The sequence below is a fragment of the Podarcis filfolensis genome (genome assembly GCF_964270895.1).
Source record: "Podarcis filfolensis genome assembly, chromosome: 14".
NCBI classification, from domain to species: Eukaryota; Metazoa; Chordata; class Lepidosauria; order Squamata; family Lacertidae; genus Podarcis; species Podarcis filfolensis.
The window spans coordinates 42,113,848-42,139,527 of record NC_139616.1 but is presented as its reverse complement, the minus strand read 5'-3'; the positions used below and the strand labels follow the sequence as shown (position 1 = coordinate 42,139,527).

At 44.5% G+C, this 25,680-nt stretch overlaps 2 protein-coding genes across 2 annotated transcripts in view; both read right to left on the bottom strand.

The window, feature by feature from the left end:
* CCZ1 (CCZ1 homolog, vacuolar protein trafficking and biogenesis associated) overlaps nucleotides 1-4,081 on the bottom strand; it is a 20,834-nt gene extending 16,753 nt beyond the window's left edge. Inside the window, exons 1-2 of the mRNA XM_083584554.1 lie at nucleotides 3,791-4,081; nucleotides 442-543 (exon numbers count right to left, since the gene is read on the bottom strand). Of these exons, the coding sequence (XP_083440680.1) occupies nucleotides 442-543; nucleotides 3,791-3,889 (201 nt within the window). The 5' untranslated portion in view covers nucleotides 3,890-4,081. The remainder of the gene's footprint in view (nucleotides 1-441; nucleotides 544-3,790) is intronic.
* LOC310748711 (parvalbumin, thymic CPV3-like) lies at nucleotides 3,981-25,680 on the bottom strand (the record flags this gene model as incomplete). The annotated part of the gene is made up of 5 exons (XM_083584553.1): nucleotides 25,642-25,680; nucleotides 24,819-24,885; nucleotides 21,676-21,808; nucleotides 18,738-18,847; nucleotides 3,981-4,213 (listed from the first exon to the last, which is right to left on the bottom strand). Exons 2-5 carry the CDS (start codon nucleotides 24,877-24,879, stop codon nucleotides 3,981-3,983), a joined length of 537 nt encoding a protein of 178 aa, XP_083440679.1. The 5' UTR covers nucleotides 24,880-24,885; nucleotides 25,642-25,680.

The following is a 25,680-nucleotide window of genomic DNA, read 5'->3' as shown; positions in this document are numbered from 1 at the left end:
ACTGTTTTGTCAATATGTAAGCATAATCTGTGTGAGAACCAGTGTGGTTTATTTATTAGGGTGTGGACTAGGTCTAGGAAAACCCAAGTTCAAATTCCCACTCAGCCACAAGGCTCACTTGGGTTAGTCGTTCTCTCTCATGCTAATCTACCTCACAAGGTGAGGATAAAAAGCGGGTGGCAGGAACCATTTATGCCACCTTGAGCTCCTTGGAGGAAAGGCATGCTATAAAAGCAAAAAATAAATAAAATAAAACTTACATGATTAATTGACTAAGATTTCTCTAAATTGGCTGACAACCTACAACTAATAAAAGTATAATACCAGATTGCCTAGCAACATGCTTTTTAAAGCTTATTTGTAAATGCACCTAACACATTTAAGGTGCCTTATAAATAATTAAATCATAAATAAATGGGATAGGCAAAAATGTGGAACTTAGTACCTTGTGAACTGAACTATGGCTTCGCATAAACCAACACTTCTAATTTTTTCATTCTTTTCAACTTCATTGGGGTAATAAAAAAGAATCTTCTTTTCTTCCTGAAGTTAGAAAAGTAAACAGCAACAATTAATACAAAATAACTATGTTCAAATAAAGTTATCTAAATTAAGTCCTGACACCTCACATTGTAATTGCAGTATGTATGCCTTTCATAGTAATCCACTTTAAGGATTCAGCCAAATCCTTAAAAAACGCCTTTCTGCCAAATCCAGTGTGCATTTTACTTTGTTGTTTACTATAGTGCATCTATTAGAAACATTTTTTAAAGCCCTGGGAATTTATAGATGCACATGTATAACATAGGTGAAGATGACAAGGAGCTATTTATTCAGGACAAAATTATCCAACTAGTATAGGTACATCCACAGTTGTCAAAGTGAAAGGAAACTTCCATGTGGAATGCCAATACAATCTCTTTAGATACAAAAGCATCCCATTTTCGTGGCTGTCAGAAGGTCATCTGTACGACCATAGCTGTAAGAGTGGCCCTCTGTGTCAGCCCCATGGCCCACGTAGTCCAGCACCCTGTTCTCACAGTGGCCTACCAGATGCCTACAGAAAGCCTGTCAGCAGGACCTTTTGTATGTCTTTTAGATTCAAGGGTAGGGTGCCCTTTTTTATTCTACAATGGACCCTCGAGTTACGTACTGCTCTGGATACGTAACTGTCAAGGCTGCCCAAGGTCCCAGCTCACAAAGGACCAACGCTGCTTTGTTGTTAAATACAAAAGGCTTTATTGAAGTTCAGTTTCACTTCCAGAGCCGCAGCGCGCAGCCCCACGTCTCAACTGTCAGACCGCTGATGACCCTTCTGAATCTCCTCCCCCTGTACACCAATTTAAGACCCTCGCCTTGCTCCACCTTTTCCGCTGCTCCTTCCTCCTCTGGGTCCGCCTGCCCGCCGGGGTCTCGCCCTTCCTAGCCTCTTCTGACGCTGATTCCCCTGAGCCTTCTCCCTCCCTCCGGCGGGCTTTAGGAGCTGGTTCCCCATCCGGGTCTCCTGCTGTCCCGCGCGCCTGTACATTTGAACTTGGCGCGCGCGCCCAGCCAGCAGTTTTCCTCCTAACCGTTTCACTGCTGCTGTCACTGCTTCCCCCTTCGGGTGGGCTAGCTGCAACTGACCTCCCCTCCATTCCCCCACTCTCCGATGGAGGCGTGGTCAGCCCTGACTTACTCTCCCTCCCCTCCGGAGGAGACGCTGGCCCTGACACATGTGACTCTTCCCCCCCACTACGCTCTGGTGGGGAAACTGGTCCCGATCCTCCACTGCTGCTTTGGGGTTCCCCTCTGGCTCCTTGTTTCTGGTGCGTCCCCCCTGGGACCCCCCTTGCCCTGACCATCGGAGCCCCCTTCTGGGAATCTTCTGATTCGCTGGAGAAGCTCATGGAATCTCTCGGGCCACTGTCATAGTCCCCTACGCTTCCCTCGGATTCTTCCCCTTCGCTCTCCAATTCCTCTCTCCCCAGTGCTCCTGCTCCTGATTCCCTGACAGTAACTTTTGGGTTGCAAACGCAGCAAACCCGGAAGTGTATAATAATAATAATAATAATAATAATAATAATAACCGCTCAGGGCGGCTAACAACCAATAATAAAAACGAGTTGAATGAATACAACTTAAAAACAAGATGAAAATACAACATTAAAACAATTAAAATGCAGTCTCATCACAGGAGAAAGGAAAAACTTCCGGGTTTCGCTGCACACATGCGCAGAAGCACTCTGTGTGCCACATGCATGCACAGAAGCACTCTATCGCACCGCACGCGTATGCAGAAGCGGCACCTCCAGTTACAGACTTCTCAAGTTAACTACGGACCCCCGGAAGCATTTAATTTGTATCCGGAGGGTCCACTGTATATACAATGCCTAGAAAAGTTAAGAAATAATACTGTGGACTGCTACCACATCTAAGGATAGTCATTGTTCTATGCCATGGGAGGTTTGTCTGGTCTCCTTGCTTTTCATTTTCCATTATCTGCTTAAGACAGTTTTGTTTAGCCCCCCTCCCTTCATCAATGCTTTTTAAAAAACTGATCTGCCCACTGTACTCTTTTATGACCATATTAAAGTTTTTTTTAAATGTAATTTGAATTTGTCTTATGAATTTATTCCTAGTCACCTAAGCACACTCTCTTAGCATGTAGGATATAAAACATCTTAAATAAATAATGCACAATACCACAAAGATCCCAGGTTTAAGTAAATGTTATACCTGGATCTTGTCCTACTGCCATCTCCACTCTACAATACAACTTAAAGTCTCGAAACCTGGTGATGCATTGGTTGCATTAGATAGGCTTGCATTAGAAATGAAACACATACCATACACTTACAACACATTTAAAGGGCATTCTGGAGACTATACTTTACCCTCCACAAATCTACAATTCCCAGCATCCTTGACAAACTACAGTTCCCAGAATCCTTTGAAGGGGGAATTCTCAAATTATTTGAATGTGATTAAAAGGTATGTGTATGCATATGAGCATGCCGGCAGAGGCAAATACATTTTAACTTATGTTCGGCGCTTAAAGAGAAAAATGTAGGCACTTTAACAACTGTTAAATAGCACCAATCAATTAATTAATTTACTTCCCTCTTGCGCCTAATCAAGGCCACTCTTTATTAAAAGTTTTCAAAAATGGTGTTTTGCACTATTAAACTCTATGCTACGCCTGCAAGGAGGTTCTTTTTAAATCCGAGGATTCTTTTCCTTTTCTGAAAAATAAGAAAATTTAAAAAACAACACTGTAATATAAAAGATTTAAAAACGCTTTTCTGGTTTAAAAACAAAACAAAACATTATGATTCGACCTATTTGCCAAGCAGCCTGTCATTTTGGAGTCCTTGGGCTGAGAGACTCCTTCCTCGGATCTGCCCCCTCTGTCTACTCCCGTGTTCACTTGGCAGCAGAAAAAGCCACCGCGCTACGTCGTAGCCTCGCTGGTTTCCGACGTGACGTTTACCCGTGCGCTAAATATCGATCCGGGCTTAACTGCATCGAGCATCTGCGAAAACAAACCCCTTTGCATTTCCTTCCTGAGACTGGCTTTGCAACTCGCTGCGTTGCTATCTTTGGAAAATCCAATAAAAATCGATTTATTTATTTTTTAAAGAGAGAAGCGAAGGAGAGTAAATGAGGGCAGTAAAACCGACAACCATAAGGACGCTTCCCCTCCCTCTTCGGAGCCTGTCACCACCCCCCCCCCGTTTCGCAGCCTTCGCCCCTCAGACTGAAGGGCCGCTTTCTCTCTCCCCACCCCCCCCCAAATTCGCCCCCTTACCTCGCCTTCTTTGGGGCCCAGCCTCGGGTTGTAGATGAAGAAGCTGAGCAGGGCCGGCGCCAGCTGCTTCTCTTGCCCGGCTCCCCCGGACGCCGCCATCCTGGGCCTGAGGGGAGAGCCTCGCCTGCTGGGCCCGCCTGACTCCGACGCCGCCGCAGCCGACCATCGGAGGAGGAGGCGGGAGCGGTTCTCAGGCGCCTGCCGCTGCCGGCCAAGGAGCTCCCCTCACGGGCACCGATCCGCGCCTCGCCGCCCCCGACACTTCCGCCGCTTCGTCCGCCCCGGAAGGGATGCGGCGCCGACCCGGGCCTGCTCCCTTCGCCTCCCGGTTCCCTCGCCGCGAGGGCCGCGGGGCGAAGAGGCCGAGAGGGCGGCCTTGAAGGGGCGGGGGGTGGTCGGTTTCTCTACCAAGGTCTGAGGCGCCTGAGAAGCGAGGAAGGAGGGGAGAAAGGCTTTCTCGTGCTTTTGTGCTTCTCCCTCCAAATTACTTATTTTTATTTATTGAAATTATATGCCGCCCTGTACCCGGGGGGGGGTCTCAATGTACTCAAACACTAAGCAGGAACCCAAGGAGCATAGCTGTCAACGTTTCCCTTTTTTAAAAAAAGGGAAATTCCCTTATTCTGAATAGGATTCCTCGCAAGAAAAGGGAAAAGTTGACAGCTATGCAAAAGAGAGGCACTCTGCACATGCTCAGAGGGACCCTGGTTAGTTGGTGTGGCCTAGGGTTGAGCTCTGCTTGGCTCAGGTTGCAATCCTAGCACACTTACTAATTATTATTATTTTAGTCATTTACGGGTTTTCAAACTTTTTTTTTCCAGCACGCAAAAGTGGCAGCAAAACAAGCATAACCAGAAAGAGGAAACGTACAGACATTTGCAGGTGTTTATCTACTATAAATGTTGCCCAGCGAATTGTGTAATTTCCGTTTTCCTCCACCTTTCGTCAGAATGGGATTGTCATACCGGTTCAGTCTGATGATCGTTTGCTATGCATTATCAGCGCCTAGGATTTGGCCAGCAAACACCTCCCCAACCCCCACCCCCTCAACAGTAAATCGGGTTCTTAATCATAAGACAAAAATGTTGTAAATCTGGTGCTGATACAAAAGGATTTTGTGCGCGGCTGATGTGTCATTCTCAACATCGGTTTAAAGACGGTGTTACTGTTGGTGCCCTTCGTAATGAAATGTTTCACTGGACGTGCTAAGAACTGTGACTTTGTAGGTTTCCCTTTGGACCAGGGTCGCTGCCAGCGACAGGAAAGTGGTAATGCTGCGTAAGATCTGGTCTTAGCAAAAATAAAAACCGGTTAAGTCTGATGCTGTTGGAAGATGCTGCGCCCTGTGGCTAGAGGCACTCGAGGGTTTTGTATTTGTGTGAAGGACAGATAGATAGATAGATATCTATCTATCTATCTATCTATTTGTGTGAAGGACAGCATGCATGCACCTGCCATGAGCAGACGGAAGCATGTAGCACCTTAGAACTAGGCCAAAAAGCCAAAATCTTTTGTTAGTACGCTCTGGAGGGGAAAGGAAAGAAAGGCTACAATCTTGCACCTATTTTTTAGGAAGTAACCCCATTAGACATTATTTCCATTGGAGAAATAGAGGGCGCTCTGATTCTTCAGAGCCCCTGTGCTTTCAGGTGCCAGAGTAGATACCCTTAAAAAACAAACGAACCAATAATCATGTATAATGATAAAATAGAAAGCCCAACAAAAGCAATACAATTAAAGCAACTGGCTTATGGAAGAAAAGAAGTGCAAAAGCCAGCCGGCATTAAAAAAAGTCTTCAAGAGACACCTAAAGAAAGTGAGGATGCCTGCTGCATCTCTGCAGGAAAAGTGTCCCACAACATGGGAACAGTGACACTAAATGCCCACTTCTAGTTGAGATTTCTTGGGCCTCTCTTACAATTTACAGTTATGTGAGGGGGTGACTGTGCCTGCTGGCACTGCTTCTGCCATCATGTCCCTGCTGGTCCACACCTGGTGGTGAGGAATTTTTACAGGTGAGTTTGCTGTACATACAAATGCTCCTCCCGAGATATGGAACCTCAGTTGTATAAGGATTTGCATCATAGGGGGGACCTATGTATGTAGAACAAGCTGCTCTTTAAAGTGCTCCCCATCAACAAACGTTATAAGAGGAATGATTTTAAGCAGGAACAGAAACCAAGGACCCCCTTAGAGGAGCAGTTAGGGCAACGGGGTGATTTGGGCAATGGTAGAATGCCAGACACAGTTCTGGCCATGTATGTATCAGGTAATATTGGTGTAAGATAATTTTTGTGGTTTAGGAACTGCACAGTAAGCACCAAGATAGAGGGCATTACGCCATGGTTAAAAAATAAAGTAAAATAAAATAAAATAAATATGTCCTGGGATGACTCAGGCTTTTCATAAGCAATTACTGTATAAACCATTACAAGATTAGGCAGATTACTGCAATGCTAGTGTACAAATTAACATTAGGAGGAAAGAATGATTGTGGTTCCAATTTCACCCCATCTTCTTAATTGTGTGCATAGTAACACCAAACCTTGACATTTGCAGAGCGATATTAGATAGTTCCCCTGTCTGAAATTTGATTCTTAGCCTTCCCATTACACAAAATTAAAGTGCTTGTCAAATGTATTTAAAATGAATTGTGACAGTGGATAACCTCCGGAAGCATCAGAGAATGAAAAGCAACTTTATTCCTGTTTCAGTGTTCGGTATGGGTGAAGCATAGATCTCGGGGGGAAATAGGAATAATTTAATAAACAGCGGGGCACTGTGACTTAAGTTCTGCTGACTGTGTTTCTAGACACTATTTGCAGCATTTCCATCAGCTAGAGAATATCAGACATAACAGAAAAATACCCCATAAATCACTCTGGGTGTCAGAGATGACAGCAGTAAACAAATATAGTTGACTGGTCAAATAGTTCATTGACAGCCTGTGGTCTAAAAGCGTTGGTAAAAGTGTGAAATTATAGTCAGCAGTTTGATGTTGCTTCTTATAGCAGTGTTGCAAAATGAAGAATCTGGTTCTCCAGTAACCCTTGCCCCTTCTTTTCCAAGTATACTGTAGTGCCTATTTCTCCAGCTATCTCCAATTTGATCCCTGTTTTTAAAATTCCTCTGTCCTCTATTTTCCAGCTGGAAATGTCTGATTTCCATCAGGTCTCTCAGTCTCCCTAACATTTTGTACTAAGGGCTGTTCCTGAAAAGCTTTTGAAGAATCTAAGGTTCCTGGGAACACAACTTGAAAGTCAAGCCCCTGCCTTAGCATGTTGCAAGGCTTGTATTCTGACCTTGTCTGAAGCAGCAGGGACTGGGAAGATGGTTGAATTAGGGCTGCCATATGTCCAAAAAAATCTTGACAACTTTTGGGGTGTCCTGGTTTTGACGTTTTGAAATATGGCAACCCTAGTTGAATGGCTTGGCAAGTGTCTACCAGGTGGTTTTCTTGCTACATAAATCTAAACAATGGCATTTGAATATATCCAATATTTTACATTACAACAAAACTTAAATATGGAAAAAAATGTGTTTCAGCAAACATTGCTCTGCATGTTCAGTCAGTGGGAAAACAGTAAACAAGAAATTCCTGGCAGATTGTTTTGTGTCTTGCAGGATGTCCTGCAAGAGGAAGTATGTAAAAATGTGGGGAACATTTGCTTCAGGTCTATACTTGTGCTTTCTCATTTGTGATGTTTGAGTTGGAAATGGTAGATTTCATGTGACTGGGTGGATTTCAGAGAAACTGTTATGTACTAAGTTTGGATCCTAGAACAATAGGCAGGTAAGATCCTAGAATGCAACAACTGATTGGCCTGCAGGAGCAGCCCAATCAGGCTCCAGGAGGGAAGCAGAATCAGCCAATCAGACGGGACCCATTGTGTAAATAATGTATATAAAGCCAGAGGTTTGGGGGGAAATTCATTCACTGTTTTACGAGCTGCAATAAAGAGCATGAAATCACTACACGACTCCAAGTATATTTCACTATGTAATGTCACTTAAAGGCAAACAGTCTTAATTAAAGATTTATCTACCCCTTACCCCAATGCACATACTTAAAAGAACGCCTGTCACGAATAGCAATGCTTTGATCTCTGGAACTGTGAAACAATCTTTGGAGGAGATCCTTTATTATTTTTTCTATGGTGCCTCTTTACTGAGATCATCATCCAAAACCCTATTCTGATTCCTCAGGCCTTTCCACTGGAGAAGGACCATGCCTTAATGAGAGAGCAGATACTTTGCATGTAGAAGGTTCCAGATTTAATTATCGGCACCTCCTGTTAAATAGACCAAGAAACAAGTGATGGCATACCTCTGCTTGAGAACTTGGAAATCCACTGCCCGCCAATGAAACAATAATGGGCCTTGTCTGACCTGGAATAAGACAGCTTCCTATGTTTATTATTTTATGTCTTTCTTTTATTTAAACAGCTTATGTATACCGCTTATCAATCGCTAAGTGGTGTACAATGCGGAAAAGGTAAAAACGGGTTGAACCATAACATTGGACTTCAATTAAAATCCCTGCTGGAATAAACAACAAAATATTCAGTTGGCACCAGAAGTTCAGTAGGGAGGGGGCATGTGATCTCACCTGGGAGTTCCATAAAATTGAGCCCACAATACTGAATGCATGACTCCTGGTGGATGTACAAGCCATGCATCTGAGCTACAGGGGATAACTGATGCTGACCCCCCTGAAGACCTCAGTGATGAGGCAGGAATATAAGGGAATATGGGTGGTCCTCGATGTATCCATTGCATTCTAATGGAGATCCAGCGGTGTGGGAATGTTGTGGAAAGTAGGAGAAGATATATTGATTAAATATTATCCCTCCTCATTCACGCTAGGGAGCAAGTAGCAGAGAACCTTCCCTTGCACATTGCTGGAAGCAAGTTGATGGATTCATTAGAATAATTTAAGTTAAGCAATCCAGTCTGGCTTGTCCAGATTGGACAGTTCCTGGTAAATTTCCCCTTTACAGTGGTACCTCGAGTTAAGAACTTAATTTGTTCTGGAGGTCCGTTCTTAACCTGAAACTGTTCTTAACCTGAGGTACCACTTTAGCTAATGGGGCCTCCTGCTGCCGCTGCGCGGCTGCCACCCGATTTCTGTTCTCATCCTGAAGCAAAGTTCTTAACCCGAGGTACTATTTCTGGGTTAGCGGAGTCTGTAACCCGAAGAGTCTGTAACCTGAAGCGTCTGTAACCTGAAGTACCACTGTATTTCCCTCTTAAAAATAATAATAACTTGACAGTTTTCTTTCAAAGTAATGGTAAGGTTGACTTACATTCAGTACATGGTAGTACCCTGAAGGCAGGCTTTATCTTGTGGTTAACAGTTACATTTGTAGAGAAAAGAAGTCTGAGCTAGGCCTCAGACTTTCTACCTTGTGGCTTCCATCCTCCGAAAGGATGAGCCATGTGTTGCTGGCTAAGAGCCAGCAGAGAGGAAGATGGCAAAAGAGGAAGATGGCTGTGTGGCCTTTTGTAGGGTTACGCCCATCTACCTGGTCACACACAGGCAGAGGATGCTTCACAGCAGGTATGACAGGAACTCCTCCCTGTCTGGAGCAACATTCCCCCGTGTGTCCACTCTAGGAAACAGTAAATGTTGTATTTGACTGCTTCGGTGAAGATATATCCCACAAGTGGCTGATTACGTAATGGAGGAAGGCCTCCTCAGTGCTAATCCCCAGGCTACAGAATAGATTCATAGGAGGTGCTTTCTTGCCACCCACTTTCTGTTCATTTCAGCACCATAAAATATACTTTATTTAAAATATCCTTTTAAGGATACATGCTGCTGCGTAATGGTTGTTGTTGTTTTTTTAAGCCACTGCTGGCGTTTGTTAAGATCTGCTTCTTTTTGAGTGTTGTTAGTGCATACATATGTTAGTTTATATGTATGTATATTTATAAAATGATTTTGCGTTGTGGTAAGTCAGGATAAAAACGTTATAAAGAAATAATATCTTCTCAGTTATGGTCTGATAAAATAAAAAGAAGCCAAAGAAATTTATAGCTGGACATAAGCTCCGTGCTTCGTGGACCATTTCCCCACTAGGGTCAACCCTACCTAGAATATAATAATAGTCAAGTGATACCTGTCTTTTTAAAGATAAGGCCTGATTGATAATTCCACTTACCATCTTATAGGGATGTGGCAGCTTTGCAGGACAGCCAGCCAGCCCCCCAGTGATGCAGGACTGTGTGTCGGGGTCTGATTCTTGCCAGGGCAAGAGCTTAGGCTTGTGCTCCTGGCTTGAATTCCTGCTCTGCATCAGCATGGCGAATTGGCCAATGGCGGGCTGGTGCAGAGGGCTCTCTGGGGACAGGCTTGAGGAGAGGCGCATAACTCAGGCGCGCTGCAGCCCCTGCGGTGAGTGCCGCCCAGCATTTTGTCACCCCCCTCAGTTGTTACACCCAGGGAGACCCACCCTCACCACCCACCCTTCCTCTGCCCCATCCCTTGGGTCTGCTCCTGGGGGGTTTAAATCAGCCTGTGAGGTTGTACCCTCCCTTTCCCCTCCAGAAATGGGTTATCCCATTAAAGGGATCCTTGATGGAGTTGCCTCTGTCCATTTGCCCAGACGGGGGTCTTGGGACTCAGTGCTCCTAGAGGCTGCGATCCTTGTGGGGATCCCCCTATTTGATGTAAGGTATAGGAATCCCTGCTGCCGGGTGGACCCTGATGTCATTTCTGGTAAACAAATGCTTACCCAATGACTATGCCAAACCACTTCATCTGTAGTCAATAAAAGTTGTGGCCTGATTCGATCCCAGTCAGCTGTGTGGTCTCCTTTCCTGGTAGCTCACCTGAGCGGAGGAGGGGCAGTGTGTGGCCCTGGCCTGCTATCCTGTGAATAGCTGCTGAAGAGCTGTGCATTAGAGTACTGGCTGCTGGAGGGTATTCCTATAGTTTTTTTAATAGGTTGTTGCATTTTGTACTTCTCTTCTGTATAATTTGGCTTGTTGTGCAATAAAGAACACAGTCTATTCATATACCAAAAGGTAAGGATGAAAGGATCTGTCAGTTTTAACACCCAGTTTCTCATTTTTTCCAATCTTAAATTCAGTTCTTCACATTTCTGCAGCAATTTGCGATTTTTGATTTTTTAAAAAATCTTCATGAAAAGATTTCCGGGTGAATTTCTTCATAATAAACACATTTTTGTATGCTGTTTTAACCAACACACACATTTTTTGCGTGCAATTTTTCCTAACACAATGCATTTCTGTATGTTATTTTCACTAGTATATTCATTTCTATGCACACCCCCCACTCAAAGATTCATTTTTGTAAACGTTGTTTGGTTAGAGAACTGCATCACAAAAATTGGATTTGTGTGAATTTTTAAGAATGGCTGTGATTTGGTTCCCATATTGTTTTGGAAAGTGTGAATTTGAGAATATCAGTTTTAAATGCAAATGGAATTGAATTTCTTCACCATTCTCTACTAAGAGGATTATGTGTTAAGAGAAGTACAAGGAATAGATTAGGAGCCATCTGCATAAACTGGCATGACAGCCTTCTTCAAGCACCTCGAAAGCCGTCACACAGAAGAGGACAAAGATAGATTTTATATTGCCTTACTTGGCCTTACTTTACAGGAGGGTACCTTGACTCCTAAAAGCTGGGGTTGGTACAGCTCTAGAGTAACAAGAATCAAGTCCTGAAATTCCCTCCCTTGGACTTCAAACTATTTTGCACTGGGCCTGAGTCTAGACCCCCATAATTCAAGCACCATCCTTCTTTTTATATGGAAAACTGGCAGCAATGCCCTTCTGTTGAACTAACCCAAAGCAATTAGGGCAATTATAGTAGTGATGTGTATGTCCATGGAAAATGTGTAAGAGAAACATATCGCAGCATAATCCTATACATGGTTTTCCCCCCCACTAAAATAAGCCCCATTTGGGTTTGGTAGGGCCACAATCCTATGCCCACTCACCTGGGAGTAAGTCCCATTGAACATAGTGGGCCCTACTTCTGAATAAACATGCATCAGGTTTGCCTGCACACTTGACTGGAGATGCTGTTGAATCTTTGATCTTGTTCTTCTGAGACAGGGATGGCCTTGAATGTCAGATAATAAATAAGGTTCTTCAGATTATCTTTGCTGCATGCTGTAATGGAAATTTTCCTAGGGGAGTTTCAGAGATTTTTGATATGGATCTCTTCTCCAGGCAGGGGTGTGCCAGCCTTTGGGGTCCCCCAACATTTTAGGGGTGGGAGCTGGGGCCCCCAATGTCCAAAAAACATGGAGGCTCCTCCTCCTACCATGGAGAGGAAGGTGAGTCAAAGCAGCCTCTCACCAGTGGTGTTGGCTGCAGGAGGCAAAGAAGGGGCCACTGACCATTAGAGCCATGCGGCCACTGTGTTTGGCTCTGCTCCCATCTCCTTCTGACTTTCTGCGCACAAACCTTGGCCCCCCTGCCCCATCACCCTAGTGTCTCCAGGTCATCAGTTTTCCCTTGAGTTTGGTGAACATTTTTTAATTCAAGAAGGAACTGACTTCCGGATGCATTTTTAATGTGAACGGATAGGCGAATTTAAGCCTACACCATCAGACTCTACCTTCAGTTACAGAAATGCAAATGAAACAAGATGTTAATCAGTTAATTGCACCAGTTAGTTGACAAAATGCCTTCAGTTCGAAATGTGAAGAGCACACCAAAAGCTTTTATTGTTTTCTGCCACGGTTTCTACTACCTTGGAAAGACTGCATTTTTTTTGTTTTAATCCAATCCTAACACAAATCTAAAACCAGCGTGGGTGGCATTGTATATACCATTTCTCTTCTGTTTTATTCGCTAGACAAAGAAGCATAAGGGAGACTCAAAACACATTTTAATGTCACATATGAACACATCTTTTCATTTTGGTTCAACCAACAAGACAACTTGTTGAGTCATAAAAGCGCACCACCAGTAGAAAATCAAAACAGTGGTCTAACAGTGGAGGGTGTGTCAGGGATTTGCTGGCCTGGCAGAGATGCCCATGCATATGTTTCAGAAATTTAGTAATCCTGCACTCAGTCCAGCAAAGTCTTCTTACAAAGAACTCCCAACTTCCTTAAGCAAGAGGGCGGAAGATTCTATTTACCCTTTTGGTTCAGGAGTTAGCATTCTACATTATAAACTGTTAAGACTCACAACATTCCTATGACCAAGAACAGGCTGATATGATTTAGGGGACCTGCAGATGTCTGTCAGAGCAGTGGTGGTAATGCAGAACAGGAAGTGGAGCAGGAAGGGTAAAACTTGAAGGCCATGTACACAGTATATTTTTGAAGCACATTGCAAGCCCATCCTTTCCCTCCAAGAATTCTGTACACTGTCTTTCATTTAGGGTTGCTGGGAATTGTAACTCTGTGCTTTAAAGGTATAGTGTTTACACAGTCAAATGTTATTAAGCATTTTTTTAAAAAAGCATATTCAACATTGCCACTGCTATTTTGAAGAAACTAGCAATTGTTGCTGGTGAGGACTGGTGATCAAACAGGAAACTAAATAGCAGTACCTCTTCTTCTGCAGCAAAGACTGGAAAAGCGTGCGGGAGAAGGACGCACACAAAAAAACAGGAAGCCCCTCAGATATATCCATAGCTGTCGACCTTCCCTTTTTTGTGGGAAATTCCCATCTTCCAGCGCTGTTTCCCGCTGCTTCCCGCTGCTATCCCGGATTGTTAGATATCCCATAGACTTTCCCCGGGACAGGTGAGGCTGCTGATCCCTTATTTTCAAATCTGAAAGTTGACAGCTATGGATATATCCATGCTATAGACATAAACTACTTAAATTATTATCTCTTTCCCCAGGAAACTCTTGAGTTTTTTAGTTCTGATATGATTTAGGGGACCTGCAGATGTTGGTCAGAACAGTGGTGGTAACGCAGAACAGGAAGTGGAGCAGTAAGGGTAAAACTTGAAGGCCATGTACACAGTATATTTTTGAAGGTTTCTTTAACACAGGAGCCCTAGCAACATCACCAAACTACAATTCCTAGAATTGTGGTGGAGGAAAGAGCAATGGCAGATACAGTGGTATAAAACCAAGACATAATGTGATATAGACCATCCAATAGAAATAGTACATCTTAGGGTCAAACTCTATGTTTTTCAGTAGCAGATAGCATGCTTAGGACTGGGCGCACCATTTTATTAACGAAAAGCAATCAGGGTCCCACGCTCTGAATTAGGGCTGTGGCACAGAGAAGGGTTAAACCTTTCACCCTGTGCTGCTTTCCTGGTGGAATAGCACTCCCAAAGCAACTCGTTGCCCCATGGTGATGATATATATACTGCAAATAGCACCTTCAGCGGCAAAGAGTAGTTGGACCAGGGGCAGCTGTTTCTCATAGGAAAATGGTGCAGGAGGAAAAAACTGCATCACCGCCCCCAACCCTGATGCAAATTCATTTAAGGATATATTTGAAATAAGTAACATATGAAGAAGGGTTATTTATGTGAAGGGTTATCACATGATGACTGGACTGCTAGCTCTCATGTTGCATGGCCAGATTAGCCGTTGCCCCTGATATCTGCATGTTGAGCACAGATATCTGAAGAGACGCCTTATATGTGCCCAGCTGTTCTCACTCAGGGGCACCATACAATTAGGATGTCAGTGCAATCAGGGAGCCAAGTCATAAGTAAGCCTGTGCATTAACAGTTGCTTGTGATCCGGGTCTCCTCTTCCGAGCTCAGCCTGTGGACATCAGGGATTGGCTAGGCCAGGTGGATGACACCAGGGATGGGGCAAGTGGATTGCTCTGTTGGGCATCCTATGATGCCCCTTCGTGCAAGCAATATGTCCTACAATAAGGGATATCAGAATCTTTCACTTTCAGCTCTCTAGGTTTCTAATTTTTCCAATCTTAAATGCAGTAATTTGGGGGCAAATAATCCTCATGAAAATTCTTAAGCATTTTGGTGCAAATTTGTTCTGATAAACACATTTTTCTATGTTATTTTATATGCAGTTTCTCCTAATATAGTGCATTTTTTGATTGTATTTTCACCAATAGCTTTATTTTTCTGCACATTGCAACCAGCCCCATCGTTCAGCCCGGACACTGAGGTCCAGCGCCGAGGGCCTTCTGGCGGTTCCCTTACTGTGAGAAATGAGGTTACAGGGAACCAGGCAGAGGGCCTTCTCAGTAGTGGCGCCTGCCCTGTGGAATGCCCTCCCAGTAGATGTCAAAGAAATAAGCAACTATCTTACTTTTAAAAGAAGGCAGCCCTGTTTAGGGAAGCTTTTAATGACTGATATTTTAATGTAATTTCAATATTTTGTTGGAAGCCGTCTAGAGTGGCTGAGGAAACCCAGCCAGATGGGCGGGGTATAAATAATAAATTGTTATTATTATATAACCACATATATGCATTCTTTTGTAAGCATCTGGTTGGAGAACTGCATTGCAAAAATTGGATGAATGTGAATTTCAAAGGATGGCTTTGTTTGGGAGTCTCATATTGTTTTGAAAAGTGACAATTTGATAGAGTCACATTTAAATGTGAACTGAATGAAATCTTTCCCTCATACCTACCTGTTGTGTGGCCAACAATTAGCTTAGCTGCAGCTACATCGTACAAGAGAAAAGCCTGTGTACAGCATTTTGCCTTAATTGTTCATGTGTATGCAATTAAATAAGTGTGCTTGGGCTACATCCAGCAATTTCTTACTTAACGTCTAGGTACCCTGGGGAGGAAATTACATACTGAAGAATGGCAACCATTCAAAATTTAAGCAGGGCATTCATAAGAGACCAAAGCAAGGACTGAAATTCACTAGAAACGTGGGCCAGAAATAGGGACTGATCTTAATGTCTACAATGACATGAAGGTTGACTGCAAAAACATGAATTGTTGTGGGAATGGCTTTTTAATTTTACAGCATTGGTCCCCAACAAAGCCCACTTTGTGGAACATCTTTTGCTAAGACCACAAGCTTTTCAAAATAGATTTTGAGATTTGAGCCTGGGTATCAAAAGTCACACTCACCATAATATATCCACTATACATTTTGGAATATTGTTTGGGACAGGAATGGGGAACCCATGACCTTCAGATGTTGTTGTACCCCACTTTCTACCAGTCCCAGCCAGCATGGTCAGGGCTGATGGGAATTGTAGTTCAACAATACCTGGAGAGCCACATTTGCCCCATCTCTAGGTCAGAAGGAAAATACAGGTAATTTTCAGTGCAGTGACTGATGAGACAATGACCAAGGTCTACACTAGCATGACATCGCCTTTATTAACTAGTGTAGCAATACCTCATTAAATCTATAAACCATTGACACACAGTCAAGAGAAAAAGAAAATTAGCAATGGGTTCATGGGTTTACAAGCTTTCGGAAGATCGTCTCCTATAGATGCCTCAGTTCTCCTGACACGTGTGGTCATTTTCAAGGCCTTAGGAGAGCACCATTTCCTGGAATTCTGCACCAAAAGGGGGAAAAAAGTCATTTGCAAAGCTGACTTGTATAATTCAGACAGTTGCTTGTCTACACGACAATCTCTGATGTAGTGACAGCACAAGATATGGCAGCGAGGGAGTTATGAAATAGGTGTGAAAAATATTGGAATATAGAAGCTGAAATTGTGGAAGTGCTACAGGTTGGTGACTGTGAGTCTTGTAGCTTTGCAAGTGAGACTTTGCAGTGCCAGGGAACAAAAATGACAAATTTAGACAAGGCTAGACTATGTGGGGGACGGGGGTGGTGCTGTGGGTTAAACCACAGAGCCTAGGACTTGCTGATCAGAAGGTTGGAGGTTTGAATCCCCGCGACGGGGTGAGCTCCCATTGCTCAGTCCCAGCTCCTGCCCACCTAGCAGTTCGAAAGCACGTCAAAGTGCAAGTAGATAAATAGGTACCACTCTGGCGCTGCTCTGGTTCGCTAGAAGCGGCTTAGTCATGCTGGCCACATGACCCAGAAGCTGTACGCCGGCTCACTCAGCCTGTAGAGCAAGATGAGCGCTGCAACCCCAGAGTCGGCCACGAATGGACCTAATGGTCAGGGGTCCCTTTACCTTTACCTTTAGACTATGTGGACAGAAACTAGGTTTCATCAAGGAGAATGGGTCTATGTGCAGCTAGTAACCTCCAAATTCAGGAGCAGTATACCTCTGAATTGCCAGCTGAGTGGAGAACAACTGGGAGAAGCTTATTGCCCTAATGTCCTGCTTTTGGCGTTTCCAGAAGCATTTGGATAGCCACTTTTGGAAATCAGGAAACTGGGCTAAATGTCGCAACAGGTGACTCTTGTCAATTTTGGTTTCTCACTTGTGATGATGATTAATAATAATTCACTTACAAACCACATTTTACATCTGCCTCAAGGTGACCTTTGCATCAGTTTGTAATGCTCCTTATGAAAATTTGTCAGCATATTGGTATGTATTTTCCCTAATGTAAGTAATTTCCCTTAATATAATGCGTCTTGGGGTGTTGTTTGCACATTTCTGTACACCATTTTGTTTGTTTGTTAGAGAACTCCATCACCCAATTCGAATCCTACCTGTATTTCTGCTCGTATATCATTTTGGGAAGGGTGAAACCACAGCTGATAAAGGCACCCATTTTATTAAAGCCACCTCTTTCTCCCCCCCCTTCTCCCCCCCCCGACCTGCTTGTGCAATAGTTATCCTGGGGGCGGGGGAAGAGGCCCTATTCCTATGAATGAACCTTTTTGTAATGTTAATTGATAACTGGCTTGAGGCTGCGGCAGCAGTTGCTGTTAGATGAGGAGGAAGGAGAGGCAGAGGAAGTCATGGGGGGGGAACAGCCCAAGAGGAAGGATGGGTACCCCAATACAAGGGGGGCAGTTCTGCTGGCTCTCTGTCTTGCCCCATCCTGTCCTCTCCCCCTAGAGATTGCATAGCACTGGGGGAGGGTGTCAACAAGCCATGGTAAAGGTAAAGGAGCCCTGGACGGTTAAGTCCAGTCAAAGGCGACTATGGGGTTGCAGCACTCATCTCACTTTTAGGCCAAGGGAGACAGCGTTTGTCCACAGAGAGCTTTCCAGGCCATGTGGCCAGCATGACCAAACCGCAACAGAACACCGTGACGGAAACTAGAACGCACAAAAACGCCATTTACCCTCCCGCCGCAGTGGTACCTATTTATCTACTTGCACTGCTATGCTTTCAAACTGCTAGGCTGGCAGGAGCTGGGGCAGAACAATGGGAGCTCACTGCCGATCTTCCGATCAGCAAGCCAAAGAGGCTCAGTGGTTTAGACCACAGCGCCACCAGCGTCCCATGAGGGGAGGCTGGGCAGCGGGTGGAGCCATAGGGGCCGACCCCATTCTGTCACCAAGAACTTGGTGATTTCCCTGCTGCTGACAGTAGACACACACCCCCTCATAGGTTTCATCTGGCCTCAGATGCCTGATGCTGTTCTTGAACTCTATAGCCTCACCTTAGGCACCTGTACTTGTACCATTGCAAACCTTGATTAAAGCTTGCTTTCTTACTCACACATAAGAGCCTCTGTTGAAGTGTTGTTTACCAGGACAAGAAGATGATTAACCCTTCCCTCCCCACTATGGGGAGGGAGACTATGGGGCAGAGCTATTTCCCTGGAATTTAAGAGCCACATACCTAGTTGGTCGTGGCTCTTTGACCTGGTTCACTATGAGAGTGAGCAGAAAAAAGTCTGTTAAGTCAGATCCCGCCCCCCAGGGAGCCAGTTTCTAGGATAATACTTGCAGAATGGAATCACCAATAGGTGAAAGAGCCTACCCTCATGGAGAGATGCAGGCCGACCCATATATTTGGTTGTTGGGGCATTTGTGCTTAGCACTAATCTCACAGAGGGTGCCAGTCAGGCAGTTTCTAGGAGAAAGGGAAGGCGGCAGAAACAGTGGATAGAGGTGACAGGATTAACCTATGCTGGACCATTCAATATCAGTCACATTCGTACCTTCAGCCCCAATCTTCCCATCTCCATCGTGGTCTCCCGCTGCCAAAAGGGTTTTGGTTTCTGTAGCTGTTAACACTCGGGCTCCACTATCAAACCTCTGGAGGAAAAACCTAGTAAGGGAAGAATAAAGGGCACACAACTGAATGCCATTGAATGTACAACTGCCTGAAGAGGAGTCCTGAGCAACACGAAACCTTGTTAACCTCAGTTACACACTGACCTAGTTTGCCGTAACACTAAGAGCACATTCACACCACACATTTAAACTTTAAAGCACTGTGACAACGCTTTAAGTAGTCATGGAATTAAGTCCCCAAAGAATTGTGGGAGCTGTGGTTTGTTAAGGGTGTTGAGAGTTGTTAAGCGACGCCTATTCCCCGAACTGAGCTACAATTTCCCAGTCTTTCTTGTGAGAAGGGATTTACTGTTAAACCACTCTAGGAATTGTAACTCTGTGAGGGTCTCATAGCAACTCTTAGTTGCAGGGGTCAGCAAACTTTTTCAGCAGGGGGCCGGTCCACTGTCCTGCACACCTTGTGGGGGGCCGGACCATATTTTGAAAAAAAATAATAATGAACCAATTCTTATGCCCCACAAATAACCCAGAGATGCATTTTAAATAAAAGGACACATTCTACTCATGTAAAAACACGCTGATTCCCGGACCGTTTGCGGGCTGGATTTAGAAGGTGATTGGGCTGGATCCGGCCCCCGGGCCTTAGTTTGCCTACCCATGTCTTAGCGCCATTAACAAACTACAGCTCCCAGATTACTTTGAGGATAGCCAATGCTGTTTAAAGTGGTATCAGAGTGCTTTAAATATATGGCCAAACCACAGCTAAGCATGAACAGGCAAGTGTGCAAGAACTCAGGAGGAAAATCACACCCACTTTGCTCCTTTCCTGCTGCTTGAATCGTGGTCCCCCCCTGAGCTTTCTGAATCAGACCATGAGTTGGAAGTATTTGAGGACAGGGACTCTCAATGTGAGGAGAGGAGATAAGACTATGCAACAAATCCTACTTGATGAAACCCCACTCTCTGCCTCAGACAATCTCAGGCCAGGGCAGGACAGGAGCACTAAAGCACTCTCTTGCTTTTGATCCTCAGCACATGGTATTCAGAAGTTCACTTCCAATGACACTAACTGGAGGTAATATATTCATTGGAACAAAGAGGCATCAATAGCTTTATCCCCTACAAATTTGTGTAATCCCCATTGCCTAGGAGATTTTCTTCTCCCTGACAGATGGTGGCGGTGGAGAGGAGGGAAATTGGGCACCAACTTTACCAAATGGAGAATGGTCGGAGGAGCAAGGAACTAAAGCAGAAATTGAGAACCTGTAGTATTCAAGGACTCCACTCCCATCAGCCTGAGCCAGGTCTGATGGTGATTGGATTCCAGCAACATATATAGGGCCACAGATTCCTCATCCCCCAGTTTTAAAAAATGTTGTTACATAGGGTGGGATGCAAATGAATAGGCATTTTTTACCTCCCACATTTTAAAGATTTCTCGCAATAGAAGCGCTATTTCAAATCAAGCTGATTAGGTTTTATGGTAGAAGTGACTTCTAGCAGATTCCCCCAGGAAATCATTCTGAGCGGTTCAATAATTTGCATGCTTATTCAAAAATAAACCCTGCTGTGTCCAGTGGGGCTTAGGGAGGGGCGGAGGAAGGGGGTGCAGTGGGGGCGGTCTGAGTTTGAGTTTGGATTTGATATCCCACTTTATCACTATCCTAAGGAGTCTCAAAGGGGCTAACAATCTCCTTTTCCCTTCCTCCCCCACAACGAACACTCTGTGAGGTGAGTGAGGCTGAGAGACTTCAGAGAGAAGTGTGACTAGCCCAGGTCACCCAGCAGTTGCATGTGGAAGAGCGGGGAATCGAACCCGGTTCACCAGATTACGAGTCCACTGCTCTTAAACACTATACCACACCACTGAGGGGGTTGACAAAATGCTGGGCGGCACTCACTGCAGGGCCTGCAGCACGCCCAAGCCAGGCGTCTCTCCTGTGAGTGACGTGGTGGCTTGGGCGCCCACAGGCTCCGCGCTGCCCCAAACGATTCGCCCGCTGCCTCCCCCTCAGGCAGGCAGACTCCTTGGAGGCCCCATGGAGCATCCTGCCCTGACTGGCCCCACCCCCGTCCCTGGGCGCAGGGCACACGCACCACCCCAGGCGCCCAATTGGCTTGCTCCGCCGCTGGGCTTAGGCTGTGTAGACGCTGTCTTTGAAGCGGATTTGAAGCACATTCTTTCCCTCAAAGAATTCTGGGCACTGTGATTTACCCTTCCAGTGTTTACAATTCCCAGCAACCCTTAACTTTTAATGTTTAATAGTCTATTGTATTTTAATATTTTGTTGGAAGCCGCCCAGAGTGGCTGGGGAAACCCAGCCAGATGGGTGGGGTATAAATAATAAATTATTATTATTATTATTATTATTATTACAGTGGTACCTTGGGTTACAGACGCTTCAGGTTACAGACTCTGCTAACCCAGAAATATTACCTCAGGTTAAGAACTTTGCTTCAGGATGAGAACTGAAATTGTGAGGTGGCGGCTGCACAGCGGCGGGAGGCCCCATTAGCTAAAGTGGTACCTCAGGTTAAGAACAGTTTCAGGTTAAGAACGAACCTCCAGAATGAATTAAGTTCTTAACCCAAGCAACCACATTATTATTATTATTATTATTATTATTATTATTATTATTATTATCAAACCACAGTGCCCGTAATTCTTCGGGGAAGAAGAATGTGCTTTATAGGCATAGTAGCCAGAAAAAGTGCATAGGATAGCTGTTAAATATGCTTCATGCTTATTTTATATTCATACAAAGGACGCACCAAAGAAATGAGAGAAACACAAAGGGAAGAGAGATGTCTAGGCAACTTCAAAAGTCAGAGAAAGAGAGCAAAGGGGAGGTGGAGCCTCACTTCAGTTCATCTTCTTCAATGTAGCCGCTTTGATCATTGTCTAGGATGCGGAAGAGATCCTTCAGTTGGCTGCTGCTCTTTTTGGACATGCCACTTATCTGAAAGAATTTTTTGTAGTTGAAACTATCTGGAGCTAAGACAGAAAAAGAAAGCTGCTGTTACCTAGGAGCTTGGAATACAGATGAAGTCGGTCACTTCTTTTGTACCTATGCATCCTGTCTCCAAAAGTTGCTCAGATCCTCTTATGGGTTCTGTGCATGTGTGCGCTTACAAGTGGCATTTTAAGATTTCTTTCACACATGCCTGCTTCTCACTGCATTATCTCTGCGAGGGATCAGACTTAATGCATTTCTGTCTCTGGCATGGTTTATTTATTTGATTGTTTCATAAAATTTATATACTGCTTGACTATAAAAAACCCCCCAAAACTAAAAACACCAAACCTCGAAGCAGAATAAAACAATGAAATCATTGCCAAAAACAGTTCAAAATAACAATTAAAAACATTTTTAAAAAATAATTAAAATCAACGATAAGGTGAAAACAGATTAAAAACACACAGCAACATTGTACACATCTGGGTAGGCCTGCCTAAACAAATATATTTTTTTGCAGGTGCTGAAAAGATTACAGTGGAACCTTGGTTCTTGAACGGCTTAGTTGACGAACAAATTGGCTCCCGGACGCCGAAAACCCAGAAGTAAGTGTTCCGGTTTCCAAACGTTTTTTGGAAGCCAAATGTCTGATGCGGTTGTCGGCTATTGTTTCGGGGGGGGGGGGGTGCTGCGCTAATCAGAAGCTACGCCTTGGTTTTCAAACATTTTGGGACTTCCAGAACGGATTACATTCGAGAACCAAGGTTCCACTGTGCTGTGAAGGGGCCTGCCTGATGTCAGTAGGCTGGGAATTCCAAAGTGTGGGATGCCGCCACACGAAAAGTTCAATTTATTACAATTGCAAAGCAAGTATTGTGTGGCAACTGTAACGGTGCCAGTTCCGCAGGAGGATCCCGTGGTCAAGGTACTCAAAAACCAACAGGAGATCAAGAAGCAGGAACAGGGTCATACTCCCCCACCCCCTCTCTTCAAAGGTCATCCATCGGGGTGACCAACGTCCACTCAGACCCGAATCCTGGTTGGGAAGGATCTAAGAAATTTGTGGTGTCCAAGAATGCTTGGAGATACCTCCTGCCCAATCTTCTCCACCACCTTCCCTCCAAAGGAAAGATTTGTAACTGGTCGATAAGGGGGTCCAGAGCTGGTTTCTTTAGGAGTGTGGGGTCCAGAGCTGGTTTCTTTAAGACAGGGGTCAGCAAACTTTTCCAGCAGGGGGCCGGTCCACTGTCCCTCAGACCTTGTGGGGCGCTGGACTATATTTTGGAAAAAAAATAATGAACGAATTCCTATGCCCCACAAATAACCCAGAGATGCATTTTAAATAAAAGGACACATTCTACTCATGTAAAAACATGCTGATTCCCAGACTGTCCACGGGCCAGATTTAGAAGGCGATTGGGCCGGATCTGGCCCCCGGGCCTTAGTTTGGCAACCAAACCAAACCATACCATACATTAAATGTGTGATTGCATCCTTCAAAATAGCAGCTGCAGGGATTTATTTAACTTAGAAAAACCTACAGGCTGTTTAATGAGAAAAATAGCATAAGTAGCTCACAAAATGAACTTACCAATGAAACACAGATCAAATACAATGATGAGACATAGATAAAATAACTGAATTGGAACCTGTGTATTCAGAACACTGGTGTAGTTAGGTAATTTAAGACTCTGGACTTCAAGGTCTCTTGGAGGCCTTCCTCTAGGTGGCAATGTGTATTATACTTCATTTACTGCTGTGTTTGGATGCCCTCCTGCTTTTTCTGTTGTCTAGGGCTGGGAGCAAACTATAGGTAGGGGATGTCGTGCTTGTCAATGTTCTGGCAGCATCAGGCTGACTACTACCTTGAGTGCTTAACCTCACCTTCAGAGAGGAAGCAGACTACAAATGGAAATACAATAATACGGTGGAAGACAGCATCTTGGGTTAGGTCAGTGACTGAGAACCTGTGGCCATGAGGTGAGGTGAAAGGATTTGCCTCAGGGGCAGATCTGACCTCTGCCCCACCACCACCCTACTGCCACTGTTGCACCACTGCCAGCCATGCTGTGGTTCTGCTCAAGCCACCTCTGCTGCCGCCACAGTGCCCTTGCCCTCACCCCAACACTGCGTCCTCACTGCTGCCACTGTGTTGCGGCAGCAGCCTGCATGCAGCTGTGACATACCCGCCAATATTTCTCTGGTGAAAACAGGGATGATGATGAGGATAATAATACTTTCCCATCTGACTGGGTTGCCACAGCCACTCTGGGCAGCTTCCAACATATATAAAAGCACAATAAAATACGAAACATTAAAAAAACTTCCCTATACAGGGCTGCCTTCAGATGTCTTCTAAAGGTTGTACGGTTACTTATCTCCTTGGCTCGGGGATCATGTAACTCCATGCTCTTCAACATTTCTCCCATGAAAATAGGGATGCTCTTAGGAAAACTGGGATATTCCAGGATCAAATCAGAAACCGGGATGGCTTCTGTAAACATGGGACTGTCCCTGGAAAACAGGGACACTTGGAGGGTCTGACATAGGCAAGGCTGTAGTTGCAGCGGCAGGAAGGGTAGCAGTGCAGATGCAATGTTGGGGGCAGGGAGGGTGCCTGGATTTGTGGGGGGACAGTGCTGGGCAGGGGGAGGCAGCAGGGTGTTTTGCCCACAGTGACAAAACCTCCTGGACCGTGCCTGCCTGTGTGGCTGTCCAGAAGTTGTTGGAATCAAAGCCTAATCAACCCCAGCCACTATGGACAAGTTAGGAATTTTGGGAGCTATAATACAACAACATCTTGAGAGCCATAGATTCCCCATTCCTGAACTAATGGACCTTTGGGTCACATTCTTGCCATGCATTTAAAGCCTATCACTTCACCCACAGAATCCTGGGAGCTGTGGTTTGCTAAGGGCACTAGGAATTGTAGCTCTGTGAGAGGGAAACTACAGTTCCCAAGATTCTTTGTGAGTAAGCCATGTCTGCTAGGGTGGTATAAATGTGTTTTAGATGCAGCTCTTAGATTAGTTACACAGACAATTTTACCTTGACAGTCTCTGATTGCAGCAGCAATATCAGAAGGGCTGATGATGTCGCTGATACTCATATTAATCTGTCCCAAAAGACAAAAAAGCAAAGTGCTATAACAAGGCAAGCGAGCTCACCCTTTCACTCAGGGAACGGAAGAGATACGAGAGAAGAAAAAGCAAGGGGCATTGCATTCGGCTTTAAGACAAAACCTATTAATATGTATCTTTAAAACTGTCTACACAATCAGCATAAGCATGGCTGGATCTAGAAAACATCAAAGAAGCGTTTCAGTTTAAAGCGTTGTAAATTTAAACAGGGAAAACAGGTGGAGATAAATGGGACTCTGCATCACCATCTGGTGGCACAACGTTATATTGCATATACAACACATATAAATTGCTTTTTCTTTAGCAGTCTAACTGAGTCCCATGTTTGGATAAACCTTGTCCTCATACCGAGCGTATGGACCCCTCTTTGACTCAGGCCTACCTCCATATTTGATGTATCTTACATATTTTTGCGCAAAACAGCATTGTATTTTGAGATGCACAGATATGAGAGAGGGAGATGAGAGAGAGAGAAATAAGGACCCCAGCTGAAAATGGAAAGGGTGGAATATTTTCACTTAAAATGGTTAATCATCCTTGTATTGTGGACAGTAGCAGGTAAAAGGATAGCCGATAAATAGATAACAGGTTCATCTTAGAGAAGAAGCACGATGCTTACTACTCAGAGATGTTTTGCTCCCTTAGTCCCTTCCATGGCTTTTCAAGGCAGGGAAACAGTTCACAGGTAAATAGATAATAGCTCAGTCTTAGAGACAAAGCTGTATACTTACAATGTAGTTGGCCAGGCACAGGTGTCTCTGCCCTTTAAT